The following is a 16,222-nucleotide window of genomic DNA, read 5'->3' as shown; positions in this document are numbered from 1 at the left end:
AATGCCTTCAGGTAGGAGAACTGTAACTTCCACTCTCAGAAGAAATAGTGATCACATCTGCAAAATGGCATTTTCATCTGGCACTGAAGATCTGACATCATCATTTTGCAAGCCTCTTTTATCAAATAGGCATCCATTGTCTCTAATGTACCTTTCATGCTATATTAACTGAAAAAGTTGGAAAGAAACATGATAACAACGTTTTCTCCTGAACAGAGCAGATGATCACTTGGCCAGTAGGCCCCAAATCCTACCTATTCTCCATACCTCCTTGAACCAGAGCTATTTATTCCCTTTGATAGTCCAGGGTGTATTTTCTTAAATTAAAATTGCTTTGTCCATGGTATAAACACGTACGACAGAGTAGTAAAGTGACCATACATTTTTAAAAAATGCATGGGATTTTTCAGTTTGATAATATAGCTACCTAAAATTAACCCAAACTACAAAATAACAACATCAGGAAGCAAAGAGCAAGAAGACCTTTTCTTCCTTGTCTTCTACATTGAATTGCAATGCTCTCATCCCAAGCCCAAGTGCAGAAGTTGCAGGTGACCCATGAAACACCAGGGACAGCACGTAATCCATGAACACATCTGAGAAAAACAGCTTTCTGCACCTCTGGTTATACACATCCATGGGAGTTGATGGCCAAGTAAGAAATAAAAGAAAGCTAGGACTGCAGAAACTAAATATTTAGGAAGCACCCGTTTGAGAATTGCCCACTACAGTTACAGAAAATGGACATGCCCCTGGCCAGGTGACTTCTTTTTCCAATAAATAAGTTTCTGTTTGAAGAAAATTCACAAGAAAATATAAGTGTAGAAGATACAGCACAACACCACCAGTGCAAAACAAATGTGCATCTCATTTTAATGTGAGCTCTGGTTAAGTGGCTTGTGTTGAAATGCTACCTAGCATTCCAAGTGTAAACCAGCTTAATCATATCTATTGAAAACCACATAATAAATAACATGAAATATGCAGCATGCCATCCTAATTGCAGAGGTTGTCTCACTTACTAGAAGTCATTTATTTATTCAAATGACTTGAGCTACGTGATTCAATCTGAATCATGGGAACTAGTTACTGATTTGTGCAAACAGCCTCTTACTTCTTTGCTAAAGGCATTGTTGAAATAACTGACCCAACTGCTAAAACAAGCTTCTTCCTTGAACCCTGCGCCTCCTGCTTTAGTTTTACCTCCTGAGTGAACTTCAGAAAACATCATTGTTCTACAAAAATATTGTGAACTTGATTAAAAATTTAAAAAAAACAAACCTAATTCCAATGTAATAAATTAATAATGCAATGGAAAAATTGGTATTTTCAAGATCAAATAATTCCTTAGTAATAGGGAACTGCACATGCAGCCATAACTTTGCAGAATTGAAATATACAGCTCTCAAGAAGAAACATCTACTGCCTCAGATGTGAATCAAACTCAACTTTCAGAATTACACATATGTCTCAGATCTTAATGGGGGAGGGGGAGTGAATACATATCCCCAGAAGAAGCTACAATTTTATTTTATTTTTGGTTGGTTTGTTTTAGGGTTTGGTTTGGGTTTTTTTTAAGTTAGGACTTGCAAATGTGAAAATCGCCATCATAACTATGCTGCAGCTACATAGAAAACATAATTTAGGAAACAGTTCAGACTTTACATCTGCTTGCAGCCAACCTTGATTTGCAGCTAGTGTCTCACACTGCTGTTATTTCAGGAGGTGCTGGGGCTTCCCCAGGGCGGTGGAGCAAGGGGCCAGGCACGCTGAGCCCTACCACAGGCAGGGAGCGAGCACGCCTCAGCGCCAGGAGCCAAGCCAGATGCATGCCACCACAGGTCACCTCATCCCAGGCTCTGGCCAGCCTCCATCAAGGGACATGTCCCCAGGGAAGGGTGCTCAGAAAGGCCTTCAGGAAAGGGAAGGAATGATGGTCCGCATGAGATATTTTTTCAAAGCTTGCAAATAGGTTCCAAGTAGGATGTTGGTTACCTTCAACTCCAGGCAGTGTTTATCATCGGCTTGGGCATGGAGTGTGTTGGGGGTTAGGTGTTTTGGGGTTTTTTTTAGTTCTGGCTTGCCCGTGGAATTTTTATGCATTAGTTGCGGGGGGAAAAACCTAACTGCGGGTACTTGGTGGGTGCTTGAGAGAAGACGAAGAGTTCGGCGTTCGGGGGGGCCCAGGGGGGGAACGGGGCAGGAAAAAAGGAGGGTGGGGACAGTTTGGAGGGCTTTCTTCAGCTTCGGAATAGGACACTTTGAGTGCAGAGCTGTTGCGGTGAGGACAAGGGAATTTCGCCATCACCCAGACGGAGCGGCTGCTTCTTCTCCTTCTCCCCTCTTTGTTGGTGGCCTCGCACCCCCTGTCCTGCCGGGACGTGTGGCAGTGCCAGCCACCACCGCGGAGCTGCTGATCCACCTCAGCCACCGGCCCAGGATCTCAGCTCATCCCTGCTGTTCCAGCTGACTGTTCCTCGGAGCCCTGCAGGAGCACCGGGACTGCCCGCCCAAGGGGTTTGTGAAAACAAAGCCTCTCCTCCATCCCATCTCAGCCGAGAAAGCTGTCCCGGGGTCCCTGGTTCTGTGTTCTTGTTATTGCTGTAGTTATTGTTGTTTGTTTGCCTGGTTATACTAGTAAAGAACTGTTATTCCTATCCCCAGATCTTTACCTGAGAGCCCCTTGACTTCACAATTATAATAATTCGGAGGGAGGGGGGTCTACATTCGTTCATCCCAAGGGAGGCTCCTGCCCTCCCTAGCAGACACCTGTCTTCTAGAACCAAGAGAGGGTGAGAGGCCAAAATACTAGCAGGCAACTCCATCAGTGGCCAATGTGTTGCCTCAGGCAAGCATTCAAAGTGTCTGTGGCTTCGATCCCTTGAATCACGATAGGTAAAACAATACTTTTCCCTATCTATGAAAAGTGTTGTGTGAGCTCCCAGTGCCCCAGTGCCAAGACTGGTTGATTTCCAGGGCTTTCCTGGTTATCTTTATATTTACTGTAGAATCTGGGGATGGGAAGGCAGGGAGGCATTATGCCACCATGTCCTGATTACCAAACATACAAACCCCGTTCCCACAAAGTGATAATTTTCTTCTTATAAAAGCCAGAGCTAAAATACTACTATCCTGTCATCAAGACAGCTGGTTTATATCCTCTTCTTCTTCCTTCCACCTCTTACCCAGAAAACATCCTGTCTGGCACGGTCCCTGCCGACTCATCCAACCCTAGTGATCTCTGCACCCAGGAAGGAGCCATCAACCTCGGCAGAGAGGTTCTGGCATGACTGCCTTTGCTAGTCCTGAATATTTACAGTTTTCCAGTTTGGGATGGAGGGGGCTGGCAAATCCCCCACTTTTCCAGTGGAGGATACTCCCGGGGAGGCTACCCACCTTCCACACAGCACCTTTGCAAGGTAAAGCAACCAGAGAGCGGTAACCGCTAGACAAGAAGGCTTTTAACCCACACAGAAGCCTTGCTGGCCCTTGGGGCATTGCTACTGCTCAGCAGTGTCACCCTGCCTGCTCAGAGCCCCGGCCCGCCTGCTCCTGCACCTCCAGCAACGAGCCTGCAAGCCTTGGGCTCCTCCTCTGGAGCTCACCAATGTACGCTGAAAGCACCCAGCACCCTGATGCCAGGGAGATAATGGATACCAAGCTTCCTTTGATTTAAACATACTTATTTACCCCTATTTCATTATTTTTACTATTTCATTATTTCAATTTATGAAAACAGAAAAAAGTGATCACAAGCATTTTGGGCTTCATTTAACTCAGTGTTCACAGAGATCAGAGCAGAACTATTAATGTGTATACAAATGACAGTTTACCTCACTCCCAAAACCTTATTTTTTTGAGCCAAGCTCCGCAAACATGCCTTGGCCAAAAAAACTAAGTGGGAGGGAGGTATAAGAAAATCAAGTGGTATTCTGGTATTTTCAAAATAAACCTGCAAATTTTCATTTCAAACAACATTTCATTTAGCTTCTTACCCAACTTGAAAAGAAATCATCTCAAGTCAAATTTGATCTTCCAGATTATATTAAAACAGGGTTTTTTTCTCGATGTTTTGTTGCCTTTTTTTTTTTTTCCCCTCTTCACTAAAACCACCCCTGACATACTTGTTTCAGTATGACTGGAAATTTTTCTTTTTTTCTAGGGTTTTTTTTCCCTCTTCACCCACTGAAACAAACAAAAGCCACCCATGAGATTCAATGCACTCTGCAGGTAGAACATGCATGTGAACACGTAGATGTTTACTTTCATATACGCAGATGTGCTGGGCAGACGAAGGAACGCTGGCAGAAGGAGAATCCCTGCATCTGCCTTGCACGGATCTGTCAACAGGCAAAACACACTTTGCACTGGAGCTTCCAAAGGAAAGCTCTCACATCCCTATGGGATATATAAATCCAGCACGTCTCTCTCCTAACTATGCCTTCTGTTCGTTAAAAAATAATGTTAAAAGGTGTGGTAGCACTTGCACTTGTTAGCTCAATGGCCAGCCCACATTTCCCATGTCTTTTCTCTCTGGTCATCAGAAAGATTTCCTGTTTAAACACACAATCTCACAGGTAGGTTTCTCATGTTTCTTCCTTTGAGCAACCCTCAATAACATTAAGCATAGACAGCACAATACCCACACCTACACATTCCCCCTGTAAGACAAACTACAAAGTCATGTCACAGTTCCTAATAAATAACATCTTGCTTCAGCAGAAATAGACATTTATTTTACTCCAACTTCTCTGTGCAGAGGAGTTCATTTTTTTTTCCACATTTCCTTTAAGAATGACTTCTTCTGCACATACTAATGCCAAATGTTCTGTAACTATTTCTGAAATTAAAAAAAAAATACACTATTACTCAATACTGTTAGGTCAGCAGAATTCAGCCATAAAAAAGGAAGCATTACAATTCTTTTTGCCATAGTTGGAAGGCAAGAAGTAACATAACCAGAATGGACTGAAACACCACTAAGTCTCATACTGTACCTACTAATAGTGCTCCTAGAAGTTCCTGGAAGAAGGGGCACAGGAGAAGGTCAAATCCATATGTACCTAAAAGGATCAGTATATACTGTATTAAGCTGAACAAGGACTGTCAAAGTCCACACAAAACATCAAGCAGCGGATTTCCACACTGTACCATTAACCCCTGGGAAAACATAATTCACCTGAACACTTTCTACCAACACCTACATAAACCCATAGTGCAGGCTTTCCATGTTCTCATGCATTTCACAAGCTCTCTAAAGCCAAGAGTAGCAGAGCTTCTCAGGAACAGAGGACTTTTGATGTGTCACATCCGACACAGTTCTTAGACCACCCTCATCACCAGAGGTGTGTGGCACAGCAGAAGCCCTGTTTGAAGGGTGCATCCCAGGGCCCCTCATTACTATCCCTGTTCCTCTGCCATAGAGCTCAGCATCACACAGCTCCTGTCCATGGTCCCTATCACAGGTGCTCAGGACCCAGAGAGGCAAGTTCTGCACTTAGAGCAAGATGTGTTGCTCAAGCTGACCTCAAGGCAAGTGTGAGACAGGCAACTACCCCTGTGACTGCAGAAGCTCTGCTTGAGTGTTCATTGCAGGCTACACACCTCCTACAACTGCCACAAAGCAAATGCAGGAACCAAAAAGTGAGAACGATCCTTCCACTGAGAAACAAATAACAGCTCTGCTGCATTTCCTAAGAACTTTCTTTTTCTGATAGAGCTAGTCATTTCCCAGCCAAGTCAAATGTGATTCTTATGCCAGATGAGCCCTGACTGACAGAAATTCATTTTCCACTAGTAGATGTCCAAGGAGATCTGTACAGAAGAACAGAGGTTTGAGAAATTATAAAAACAATTAGAAGATGCCTAATGCAATTCACAGAATTCCAAAATGACAATTATTCTACCTAGCAAGTAATATTTTTACATAATTTGACCAGTCTAGATTTATAAAGGTTTGTCAGCCAGGTCATCCCAGGAAGCGTTCCTAATACAGAACAGCCAAAAAATGCTTTTTTGAGTACAGCCAGTTCTGGCTCCCAAATAAAAGTTCTGCAAGTCAAATTTGTGTTACACAAACCCTTTTGCAATACAGATCCAAGTCTAACATGAGATTTAACTGAGTCTAACAAGTTCTCATACCTGTAAATGCCGGTGTTTATAACGTAACATGCTGACACCAATTTTGAGTATCAGTTCTTTCTGGGATAATCCACTCACATACAGAGTGTGACTGTACTCTCTGATGCACACATACTACTGAAACCTGGACTAGAACAAGAGTTTGTAGTAACATCAACAGCTTCTATGCAAAACCATTCCATGAAGGTACTGTCATCCTCCCGAAAATGAAGTAAACTTTCCACCGGGCTTGTTTCTGAAGAGCAATTAAGCAAAGGCAGTTTGTGTTCAAGGAAGATAAGGACACTTTCTGAAGGAACTGGTTTGGCTAGTCAGCTATCTTGCTGCTAAAGCTAGCATAACCCAGTGATTTCAGTGATACATGGATACCTAAATGCAAAAGTCAGCCCTGAGGACCATAATGGCATTGTGCGACACTCCCCAAAAGTCTCTCTTTATAAATTAACAAATAAATTACAACGGACTACTCTGATTGTAAAGTCTCCAGGGCATTGATCTTGATTTTCTATTTATCTGCAAATCTCTTAATATACTCTTGATGCAAGAAATAACACGTTTGCATTTAGTAGCACTTCAGCATCTAGTTTGCTCACCACACACACACTTTGCTGAGAGGTCAATCTCCCTTGTAAAATTTTGCACAGTCACTATATTTTGCAGATTGCCTGAATTAAGGAGATGACTGCTAGCATTCCCTTCGCTGATCTTAATGATGGTTTTTGGTTTTGCTCTTATGCATTCACACACTGAGGCACTGGAGTAAAAGCAGCTCTACACCCAACACTATTTATTTATTTCTATTATCTCACCAAGCTGAGCTGTATCAGTATCTAAGCTTCCATTTCTCTAACTGTATTTACCATCAAGGCTGCACAGATTTATTTTAATTTACAAATCCAGGAATGTTTGGTCATTTACCAAGGAGAATAGAAAATAATAAATGGTTGCATAGACAAGACCTCACATAATGAATACCTACACAAACATACTAGCTCCCATCCACATAGAAAATTCTACTTCTGTCAGTGGTAATATACAGGAATGAGACAGCAGTGTACCAACTCAGCCAAACTGTGGATGTGTGGGCAGCCCACTGCTCTTGGGATGCCCCCATGGCAGGCACAACTCACAGGCTTCTCCTGTCAGATCTCTGCTCCACAGAGCAGCAGCCAGCTTACACTGGAGTGCAGCTAAAAAGGCACTAGATGCTTGCACGTAGCTGGATCAAGCTCTGCACAATCCACAAAGACTCGTCTACTTGTACACATCTGCCACAAGTAAGCAGGGAATAATACACAGCACAGAAACTACAAGACAACGTAAAGGGCAGCAATACTCAATATAAATACACACAGAACCCACACGTAAACACTGCACAGGATATTAGACAAAGGTTTTTCACTTCACATGGACATGAATAACTCAATACCCTTAAAGAACTTAGTACTTTGTATAAGACTCCAAGTACAGAAAGCTACCACAGTCCATTCTGGCAGCTCCCGAGCAGCCCAGCACGCCTGTCCCGACATGGAGCAGCACACTCCCACCCCACAACAGCTGCAGCTACAGACCTAAACTAGAGATATAAAACCAATATATAGCAACAAAAAGCAATCTGCTGGACCATAGCACTGTCGCCAAGCACTGGCACACAAAAAGGACATGGGTCAAATGCATCCAGCTTAAGTGGCATGCCAGCTATCACAGGTATTTATCTCAGGTACCACCAATTAGGCCTCCCAGGGTACATTAGTGGAAATCTGGATTAGTTCCACTGTGCTTAATGTGGGTCAACATCAGAGCAGGTAGATAGAGGTGGGTATTGATCCCTGAGATGAAAGTACTTCACTTTTGAGCAATGCTGTTTGGTCCTGGAGTATGTACAATTAGGCTTTTTTTTGTATCTTAATGAGCACAGTGTTATAACAAAATCAGTTTTCTCTCATCCATCTTCAAGAAAATTAATTCTACAGTTTTGGGAGAAGACACGGTTGTATTTAAATTTCCATTCAAACATTATGTTGATTGGATTTTATAGGCAGATTCTGATGTTCTCCTAACAGTTGCCTTAGGTGCCTTTTCTTTTTTTCAGGTATCTCCTTTTGGTAATAGAACAAATCAGGCTGAAGTTTTAAGAAGTGTCATTTCACATGCAATTTGAACTTGCAGAAGTGTTGCATTTATTTATGACAGCAAGTTTTCTTTCACCATTTCTCTGAATTGTGATGCTAGTTCTTATCATTTTAACAAGGAGGCAGTCCCCAACATACACTGATCCTCTATTACCTGCTGGACCTGTTGCTTGAAATCAGTATCTCACCATTCTCAGATGCTGCTTCATTTTGTGCCTATAAGTAATTTTCTTGCTTATCTTCAAGTGTGGGGAGAAACTAATAAAGTCAAATCAACTGATTAATGCTTTCTGAAGAAATCCTTCTGCCTTCATCTCTGCCACTGAGCCTCCAGCTCTTACCAGAGGAACAGTTACTTTTCTGCCACAACATCCTGAGGATAACCTCTACTGGATTTATCATGCAGCTTTTGATTAATTAGTAGTCCTCAAAAAACTAGCAACCTCCCAAGCTCATGAGATGCAGAATTAAACATTATAAACAAGGTATTTCTCCTCACTCTTTAGATATTACACAGGACATGTGCACCTGAGACTGCATCTCAAAAGATAGGCAGAGCAGATGGGAGACACTTTACTTCTCATCGGCTTCAAAGGGTGAGGAAAAAATAAATAAATAAAAAGAAAACCGGGAAAGAAAAACTGCCCATGTTACATCAACAACAGGTATGAACTTGATTTCTGGAACAAGAGAATCTTTCCGCTTTTTAAAGGTTGTGCAACTAGTTCTTTTGGATGGGGTGTTCCTCACTTTCAGGGCGGCTTTACAGTCCACAGTCACGAAAGGCTCTCAGCTGCTCTAAGCCTTGCAGTCAGCCCTTCTAGAAAGTAATAGTTCTCTTCTCCCGCTTTTTCTTTAAAAAGAATCAAAGGAAAAAGAAGAAAAACCAAACCACCCAAATCTGCATTTTTTCCTCTGGCTGGCAGATTTCCAAGATAAAGAGGACTGCTCTCCGGCTGGAACAGCAGCCGGGGCCTGCTCTCCAAACTCACAAAAGAGAACACCACACACAGAGAAAAAGCGACGGGTCTGACCGGCCAGAAACTTCTTCTCACCCTCTGAGACAGCTTCTCCAATAGAGCAGGAAAGCCCAAGCATCGGCGGCAGCCCCACGCCCGGCCCCACAGCCAGCCCTGCCGTGCTGTTCCCACGCACCGCCGGGACGGGCGGGCAGCGCCGGGGCTGGCAGCGCCGGGACGGGCCGGGAAAGGGACGGAACAGGGACGGGACGGCGGCTCCTTCGCGCCGGGTCGGGCAGGGATAAATCGCTCCTCTTTCTGATAACTGGGGCACCGGAAAGCACACGAAGTTTCCCTTCTTTTCAGCCACCCCTCCCCAGGTGTACACCTCTTTCTATTATTACTATGACTATTTCTGAACGGGACAAGCGGAGGTGGCCGGGTCAGAGCGGCAGCGGGTTACCGGAGCGCTGCTTTCCCGGGAACCCCGCGGCTTTTCCCCGCCGCCACCGTGCAGGGCTGCGCTGGGCTGAGCCGGGGAGCGCTCTCCGGGGAGCGACTGGGCAAGGTGGGAAGGGGGGAAGAAGAAAAAAAAGAAACACTAAAGAAGAGAAGCACAGCCGATGAGATGTGCCAAGGCTTATTCCCTTTTATTTCCTCCACCCCCACAAAAGAAAATAAGCCAAGAATCAGGAAGTCAGGGCTGCGTGGTCGCTGCTATAGGTTTGGTTTTCTCCCCGTTTCTCCTCTCTCCCTGCTTTTGGGGTGAGTTTTTTTGTTTTGTTTTTTTTTCTTAGGGAAATAAGTATTTGGGACTTTCCCTCCTCCTCTCCCCACGGGAGGCCGCGGCACGCAGCCGCCCGCAGCTCCGGCTCCCTGTTCCCCCGGGACGCGGCCGGCAAAGGGCGGCGGGACCCCGGCGCCCCCCTACCTTTCTTTCCCTCCACGGCGAGGCAGAGAGCGAGGCGCCCCAGCAGCAGCACCAGGACAGCGGCGCCGCGGGGCCCGGCGGCAGCGAGGGGGCTGCGGCCGCCCATGCTGCGGGACCGCCGCTCCCTCGGCGGAGTGCCTGGGGGTCGGACGGGACGGGCGCACGGAGGATGCCGCGGAGTCGCTCCTGCTCTGCTCTGTTCTGCTCTTCTCCCGCCGCAGCGATCAGCTCCTCTCCGGCGCTCTGCCCTGCGCGGCTCCGAGCAGCATGCTGGAGGGCGGCCGTCGAGGTCTGCGCGCACACGTGCGTGCCCCGCTGCGGGCGGGCTGCTGCCTTCCTCCTCCTCCTCCTCCTCCTCCTCCTCCTCCTCCCAGCTCTGCTCCTCCTGCTGCAGGCGGCGGCGGGTGCACAAGGGCTTGCGGAGCGGCTGGAGCCGGCTGTGGGACGGGGTGCGCCCGGCTGCGCTCTCCACTCGGTCGCGGAGCGCAGGGGCTCCCTCTGGGGACGCCAAGGAGGAGGAGGATGGGGAGGGAGCAAGGAGGAGAGGGGAGGAGAAACCAGCAGCGCCTTCCCCGCCCAGGTGGAGAAGGGGCGGGCGCCCCACCTGTCCCGGAATATAGGATAAGAGGAGGTGGGAGCGGGGACGAGATAGTTTAGCCTTTCCTCCTTGCTCGGAAGGGTGTGTACGTGTGGATTTTCTACTTCCCGGCAGTTTCTGGCCGGCAGCTGCCAAAGGCATGAGCGTGCATTTGCGCCACTGCTCGCAAAAAAGCGGCGTGGCCTTAGCGCAGCTTCTGCCTTCCGTGTCCCCGGCCGGGAGTGGCGGGGGGCAGAGATTTTACGGCAGTGCGGCTGCTCCGGGGGGATTGCAGCAGAAGCGCTGTCCCGTCCCGTCCCGTTCCTCAGGGAGAGCTGTCCCTTCGCAGCGCCAGAGAGGGGAGTGCGGGAGAACTGAGGCGTTTTACGGGGAGCAGCATCTCCGGGGCTCCGGCTTCGTTTCTGCCCCCCCGCAATGTGCGGAGCCCACTCGTCCTCTGCGGATAGTCCTGCTCTCGTTCTGGTCATTTTATTCCCAATACTTGTAAGGCCAAGTGTGTGCGTGGAATGAAATAGCGCACTTTTAACGCGTATTTAGCACACGGATAACAAAATCCACGTCTGCCCGCACCGCTTCTATTCCCCTGCCACCAGCACTGAGAAAGTGCTCCTTACTCCGCGTAGCAAGTTACTTAATAAACACAAAACAGCACAAGTGTTCCTGAGGTGCTACAAGTACATCCAGAGACATTAAGGAAAAAAGAGTACCTGTATGGTGCTGCTTTCCTCCACGAGGAAAATCCAAGCTATTCAGTATTCATTAAAATATTCCTGTGTTTTTTTAACAGGCTGTTTCTCTGGAAAGTGGGAGGAAGCACTGTCTTGTCACCCAGGTGTGTAAATAGGACATAGACCTGCCACTTGTCTGAACCGGGGTTTCTCCGAGTAAATCATGATTCAACCCTTCAAACTTGCTGAACGCTGGTGGTAATTTCTTCATAAAGCTCTTTTGAGGGCTTAGGTTACACAGCCAATAGGATATGAAGACTTAAAACTGCTGTGATTAAGTGGGAACTCCAGTGGGAAAGCCAATGATGGCGTGAGGTTTGGGAAATTCCGTTCTAAATGTCTGTGTCGGTCACAGGGCACTGGAACACAATAGATTGCAAAATAGCCACTGAGTGTACCTTGACTTTTCTCTGTTATGCATGCTTCTCTGAGAGATGCATCACCCTTGTCCTACCACCCAAATTCCTCTGTAAAATCTTTTTTTTCTGATAATTTGACTAGCCACTGTCGTAACTAGGCAAAGAAAGCTACCATCCCATTTATACATCCTAGCTCAAAGCCCGATGCCTGACCACATGCCTTCAATCATTTATCAAGATGTGTTGCATTACAAGACAGCTTTCACGTGCTGTAGCTGATATTCTGGTTCAATTATATTTTGTAAACAATGTGAAAGATGGATTTTGAAGTAAACTCAGACATTAATAACATCCGAGGAGTTCTATTCATATGATTGGTTTCATGGCTGTAACTGAGGGAAGAACCTGAGCTTACAATACAATATTAGTACAAATTTTCTTCAAAGAATTTCACACAATATTACTTCATAAACACTATGTGTATATAGTTCATTTTCATTTATTTAGACAAATAGGAGGATCTTTAAAATGAGAGAGACCTAGGAAAAAGAGATCAGCTTCTAGGGAGGGAAGATTTGCAAAACATCCTCATCACACACTGATTACAGCTTGCATTATAATAAAGGAAATGCAATTAAGGCAACCAAGAAATGAACTTCAAATAAGTTTAATAATAAATAAAAATGTGCCCCTATACATGCCCTGGGTATCAAGCTACCACTGTAGAAGGCAATAGGATTTTTAAAATCTATTAGAAGAAAGGATTCAAAGCGACAAATGAAAACCAAACCAAACATAGAAAAAAAAAAAACAACACATTTTTGCATATGAATTCAGTGGAGAAATTGGTCCAAATCCTAACCTGCTGAAGAACAAATACTTGCTTTGCAGAATTTTTGTGATTCTACCTGCTATACTGAGCAGGAACATTTCATATTTACTTCACCAACCTGCCCCCCCCCCAGTCAAATACTGCCCTTACATAAATGCACATAAATTCAATAGTTGGATCCTAACTAAACACCTCCTTCATTGCTGACAGGGTGAGCAAGGGGAGACTAGGCAAATTCCCCTTTACATTTTTTTCCCACGCTGCAGATATCCACTACAGGAGACTCTCATCTGCTGCTGGCAGTGCAATACTGCTGAAGGAGCTGCACAGCAAGCTACCGTAAATTCCACCCTCCCACCTTTGGAGCACAAATGTGTTACTTTTGTAGCATTGTGCTCTGCTTGCCAAGGTCATGAGACATGTAAAGGAACTCTAAGACTGAAGTTTGAGAAGCTTACCACTGGCAGGAATTTCAGGCCTTTTTTACACAACTGAGCAATTTCTGAAATGGTTTGAATTCAAACATGACATATTCCCTAAACAGCTGGTCACATACCCAGTGATTGCCTTTGGTATAACTCCTTTGAAGCAAACATGAATTTTACCAAGGGCATGCAATATTCATGTTACAAAATTTTATTACTGGCTGCATGTGTGCATGGATCAAAGGTCGTTGAACAAAGGCCAACCTCTAGATCACCAATTCTTAAATTGATAGTTCATAGTGAAAATACTCAATGCAACATCTGTCTTCAGCTTTCTTTTGATTTGCTTGCTTTATAGTATGTGTATATATGTATATAAATATATATCTTGTCTTCTATATATTCAACATAAACAAGCTGACCTATGAAGTGAAGATCATGTAGTCTGGTAGTTCTTCCACATGAAGATACTTCTGGATTGCAGAATATGACTGCAGTTGCTCACCACCACTTGCCTGTCCCCCTGAGCTGGTTACTTTGCCACACATAGAGAGAAGTGACTCTAAGAGGATGAATAACTGATTTCCCTACCAGTGGAAAAAGCAGGATTAATTCTCCTATCTCTTCCACATTCAAAACAGAATAGTTTCAAAATCCTCTCAAGAATAAAAAAAAATCCCTGCTGCTGGATCCTTTCTTTACATGAAAAAAAACAGTGTTGCTTTTCATTATCCATCAAGAGTGGGTCAGCATTTGTCCCTCAAAAAAAATTATTAGCAACCATTCTTCAATGACAATGCTGCTCTTCTCTGCGAGTTGCAAAAGGGTTTTTAAAGGGCAGGCCTTTTACTGGAAGAGAAGAAATTAATTAGAGATGAATTAGCGGAGTTTTACAATCTGGTTTGCTCAGATTTTGCATGGTGTTTGAGATTGTCGACTTTGTATTTTGCATTGTAGTTTGTATTCTATGACTCCTCACTCAGGTTTTAAAGCAAGGGCTGAGATAAAAATTCATTGAGCTTTATGGCACTTTGCATGTTGAAAATATTGCACACATTAACTAATTTATCTTTGCAAATCTCCTGTAAAGCAGGTTAGTAGCTATCATTTCCATTTTATAGATGTAAAATAATTTGCCTTGGGCGGAGTGTTAGTAGCAGAGCTAGGGTTATCACTCAAGAGCTCTATTTAAACCTTGGATCATGCTACTTCTAGAGAGTGTCCTTGATGAAAATGGATGCATTTTTACACAGATTATCTTTCTCTTTGTTTAGCACTGTTTACAGAAATCACGGAATATGCTGAGTTGGAAGGAACTCATCAGGATCATTGAGTCCAACTCCTGGCCTTGCACAGGACACCCCAAGAGTCACACCATGTTCCCAAGAATATTGTCCAAACACTTACTGAACTCTGTCAGGCTGGTGCTGTGACCACTTCCCTAGGGAGCCTGTTCCAGTGCCCAACCACCCTTTGGGGGATGAACCTTTTCCCAATACCCAACCTAAACCTTCCCTGACACAACTCCAAGCCAGTCCCTCAGGTCCTGTCACTGGTCACCACAGAGAAGACATCAGTCTCTGCCCCTCCTCTTCTGTGCATGAGGAAGTTGTAACTGCAGTGAGGTCTATCCTCAGTCTTCTCCCGGCTGAACAGACCAAGTGACCTCAGCATCTCCTCATATGGCTTCCTATCAAGGTCTTTTACCATTTTTGCTCTCCTTTGGGTGCTCTCTAATAGCTTTCTATCTTTCTTATATTGTGACACCCCAAACTGCCCCCAGTGCTCGAGGTGAGGCCACCCCTGTGCAGAGCAGAGCAGGACAATCCCCTCCCTTGCCCAGCTGGCAGTGCTGTGCCTGATTCACCCCAGGACATGGGTGACCCTCCTGGCTGTGCAAGCACTGCTGACTCACATTCAACTTTCTGTCGACCAGGACCCCCAGGTCCCTTTCTGTGGCACTGCCTTCCAGCATCTCATTCTCCAACCTGTCCATACATCCCAAGCTGCCCTATCCAAGGTGCAGAATCCAGAAGTTTGTTTGTTTGAATAACAGCACTTAAAAAGGACAACACCAACAAACAAGAGTGTTGAAATTAAACCTTAATTATAATAAATTGCACAGTCAGTATTTCAACACATGACCAAGGTGTTATCTCAGGAGGGTTCCTACATATTCTGTTCACTGTGGTACTTTTCAGTGGAAATTGTCTGAAATCAGGAACAGACTTTTAAAATCATTTAACCTCTGTTAGGGATTCACAGCACTAGCTTATACATTAATGAAAGTAGGCAACAAAAAAAATCAGTTTAAAAATAAAACCTGTGTGGCTGTAGTGTTTTTAGCACCCAAAGATTAATTGCACCCATTGGATGGGAGAAAGTGTGAGCTATCTATTTTCTGTATTATGGCTTCCCTTTGAAAAGACTCACAATTTTTGTCCAGTATAAAGCAGGGTAAAAAATTGGGTATGTGCATTTCGATTAACATCTAAAGTAATTACAAGAGAAAAAAGGCATGGCAAATTCTTTCAGTATTGAAGATAAACACAGAAATTGATAAGATAAACTGAACAACGTTATCAGGGTTTCATAGGAATAACTACACTGTATTGACAAAAGTATTATTCGGATTTACTCATGGTGTAGTTGTTCTTTCCCCTCTCACAAATCTCTGCTGAGCTCCTGGGGAATGTGGTGCCTCCGTTGCCATCTAGGAGATAATTTCAAAGGGTTGAATGCACTTCCTGCTTAAAAGCATCTGTCATTTTGTTATAACTTCATGTAGAGATGACTGTTGCTTTTCACAAACTTTAACAAGTACCAAAACTAAGCATTTCTTACCTCAATAAGTTTTACAGTCCCTGAGGACAAAAGGACTATGATGGAATGAGGTATATTATATCCAAAATCTTTGTCACTAAACAGTACAGTTTTCCTACATAAAAAACAAGCTCCTGTCTCATTTCTGTACTTTGTTGAGGTGACTTACACCTTGATACTAGTATGGTACTATATATCATACCTTCATTCAACCAGAAATCATAAAACTCTGTATCTTTGCAGCAAATACAGTTTGAGCAGGATGTCAGTTAATGAGATGTCAGTGGAAGCAGA

General features: G+C 44.5%; 1 protein-coding gene across 2 annotated transcripts in view; it reads right to left on the bottom strand.

The window, feature by feature from the left end:
* EGFR (epidermal growth factor receptor) overlaps window positions 1–10,657 on the bottom strand; it is a 158,800-nt gene extending 148,143 nt beyond the window's left edge. The window contains exon 1 of one of the 2 annotated variants that reach the window (XM_015618676.3): window positions 10,164–10,657. In XM_015618676.3, the coding sequence (XP_015474162.1) occupies window positions 10,164–10,269 (106 nt within the window). In that variant the 5' untranslated portion in view covers window positions 10,270–10,657. The remainder of the gene's footprint in view (window positions 1–10,163) is intronic. The other variant, XM_015618675.3, reaches the window with a different exon arrangement.
* Between the last annotated feature and the right edge of the window lie 5,565 nt (window positions 10,658–16,222).

This window comes from Parus major, chromosome 2 (genome assembly GCF_001522545.3).
Source record: "Parus major isolate Abel chromosome 2, Parus_major1.1, whole genome shotgun sequence".
NCBI lineage: Eukaryota > Metazoa > Chordata > Aves > Passeriformes > Paridae > Parus > Parus major.
The sequence above is the reverse complement of the archived record's forward strand: the minus strand, read 5'-3'. Positions and strand labels throughout refer to the sequence as shown.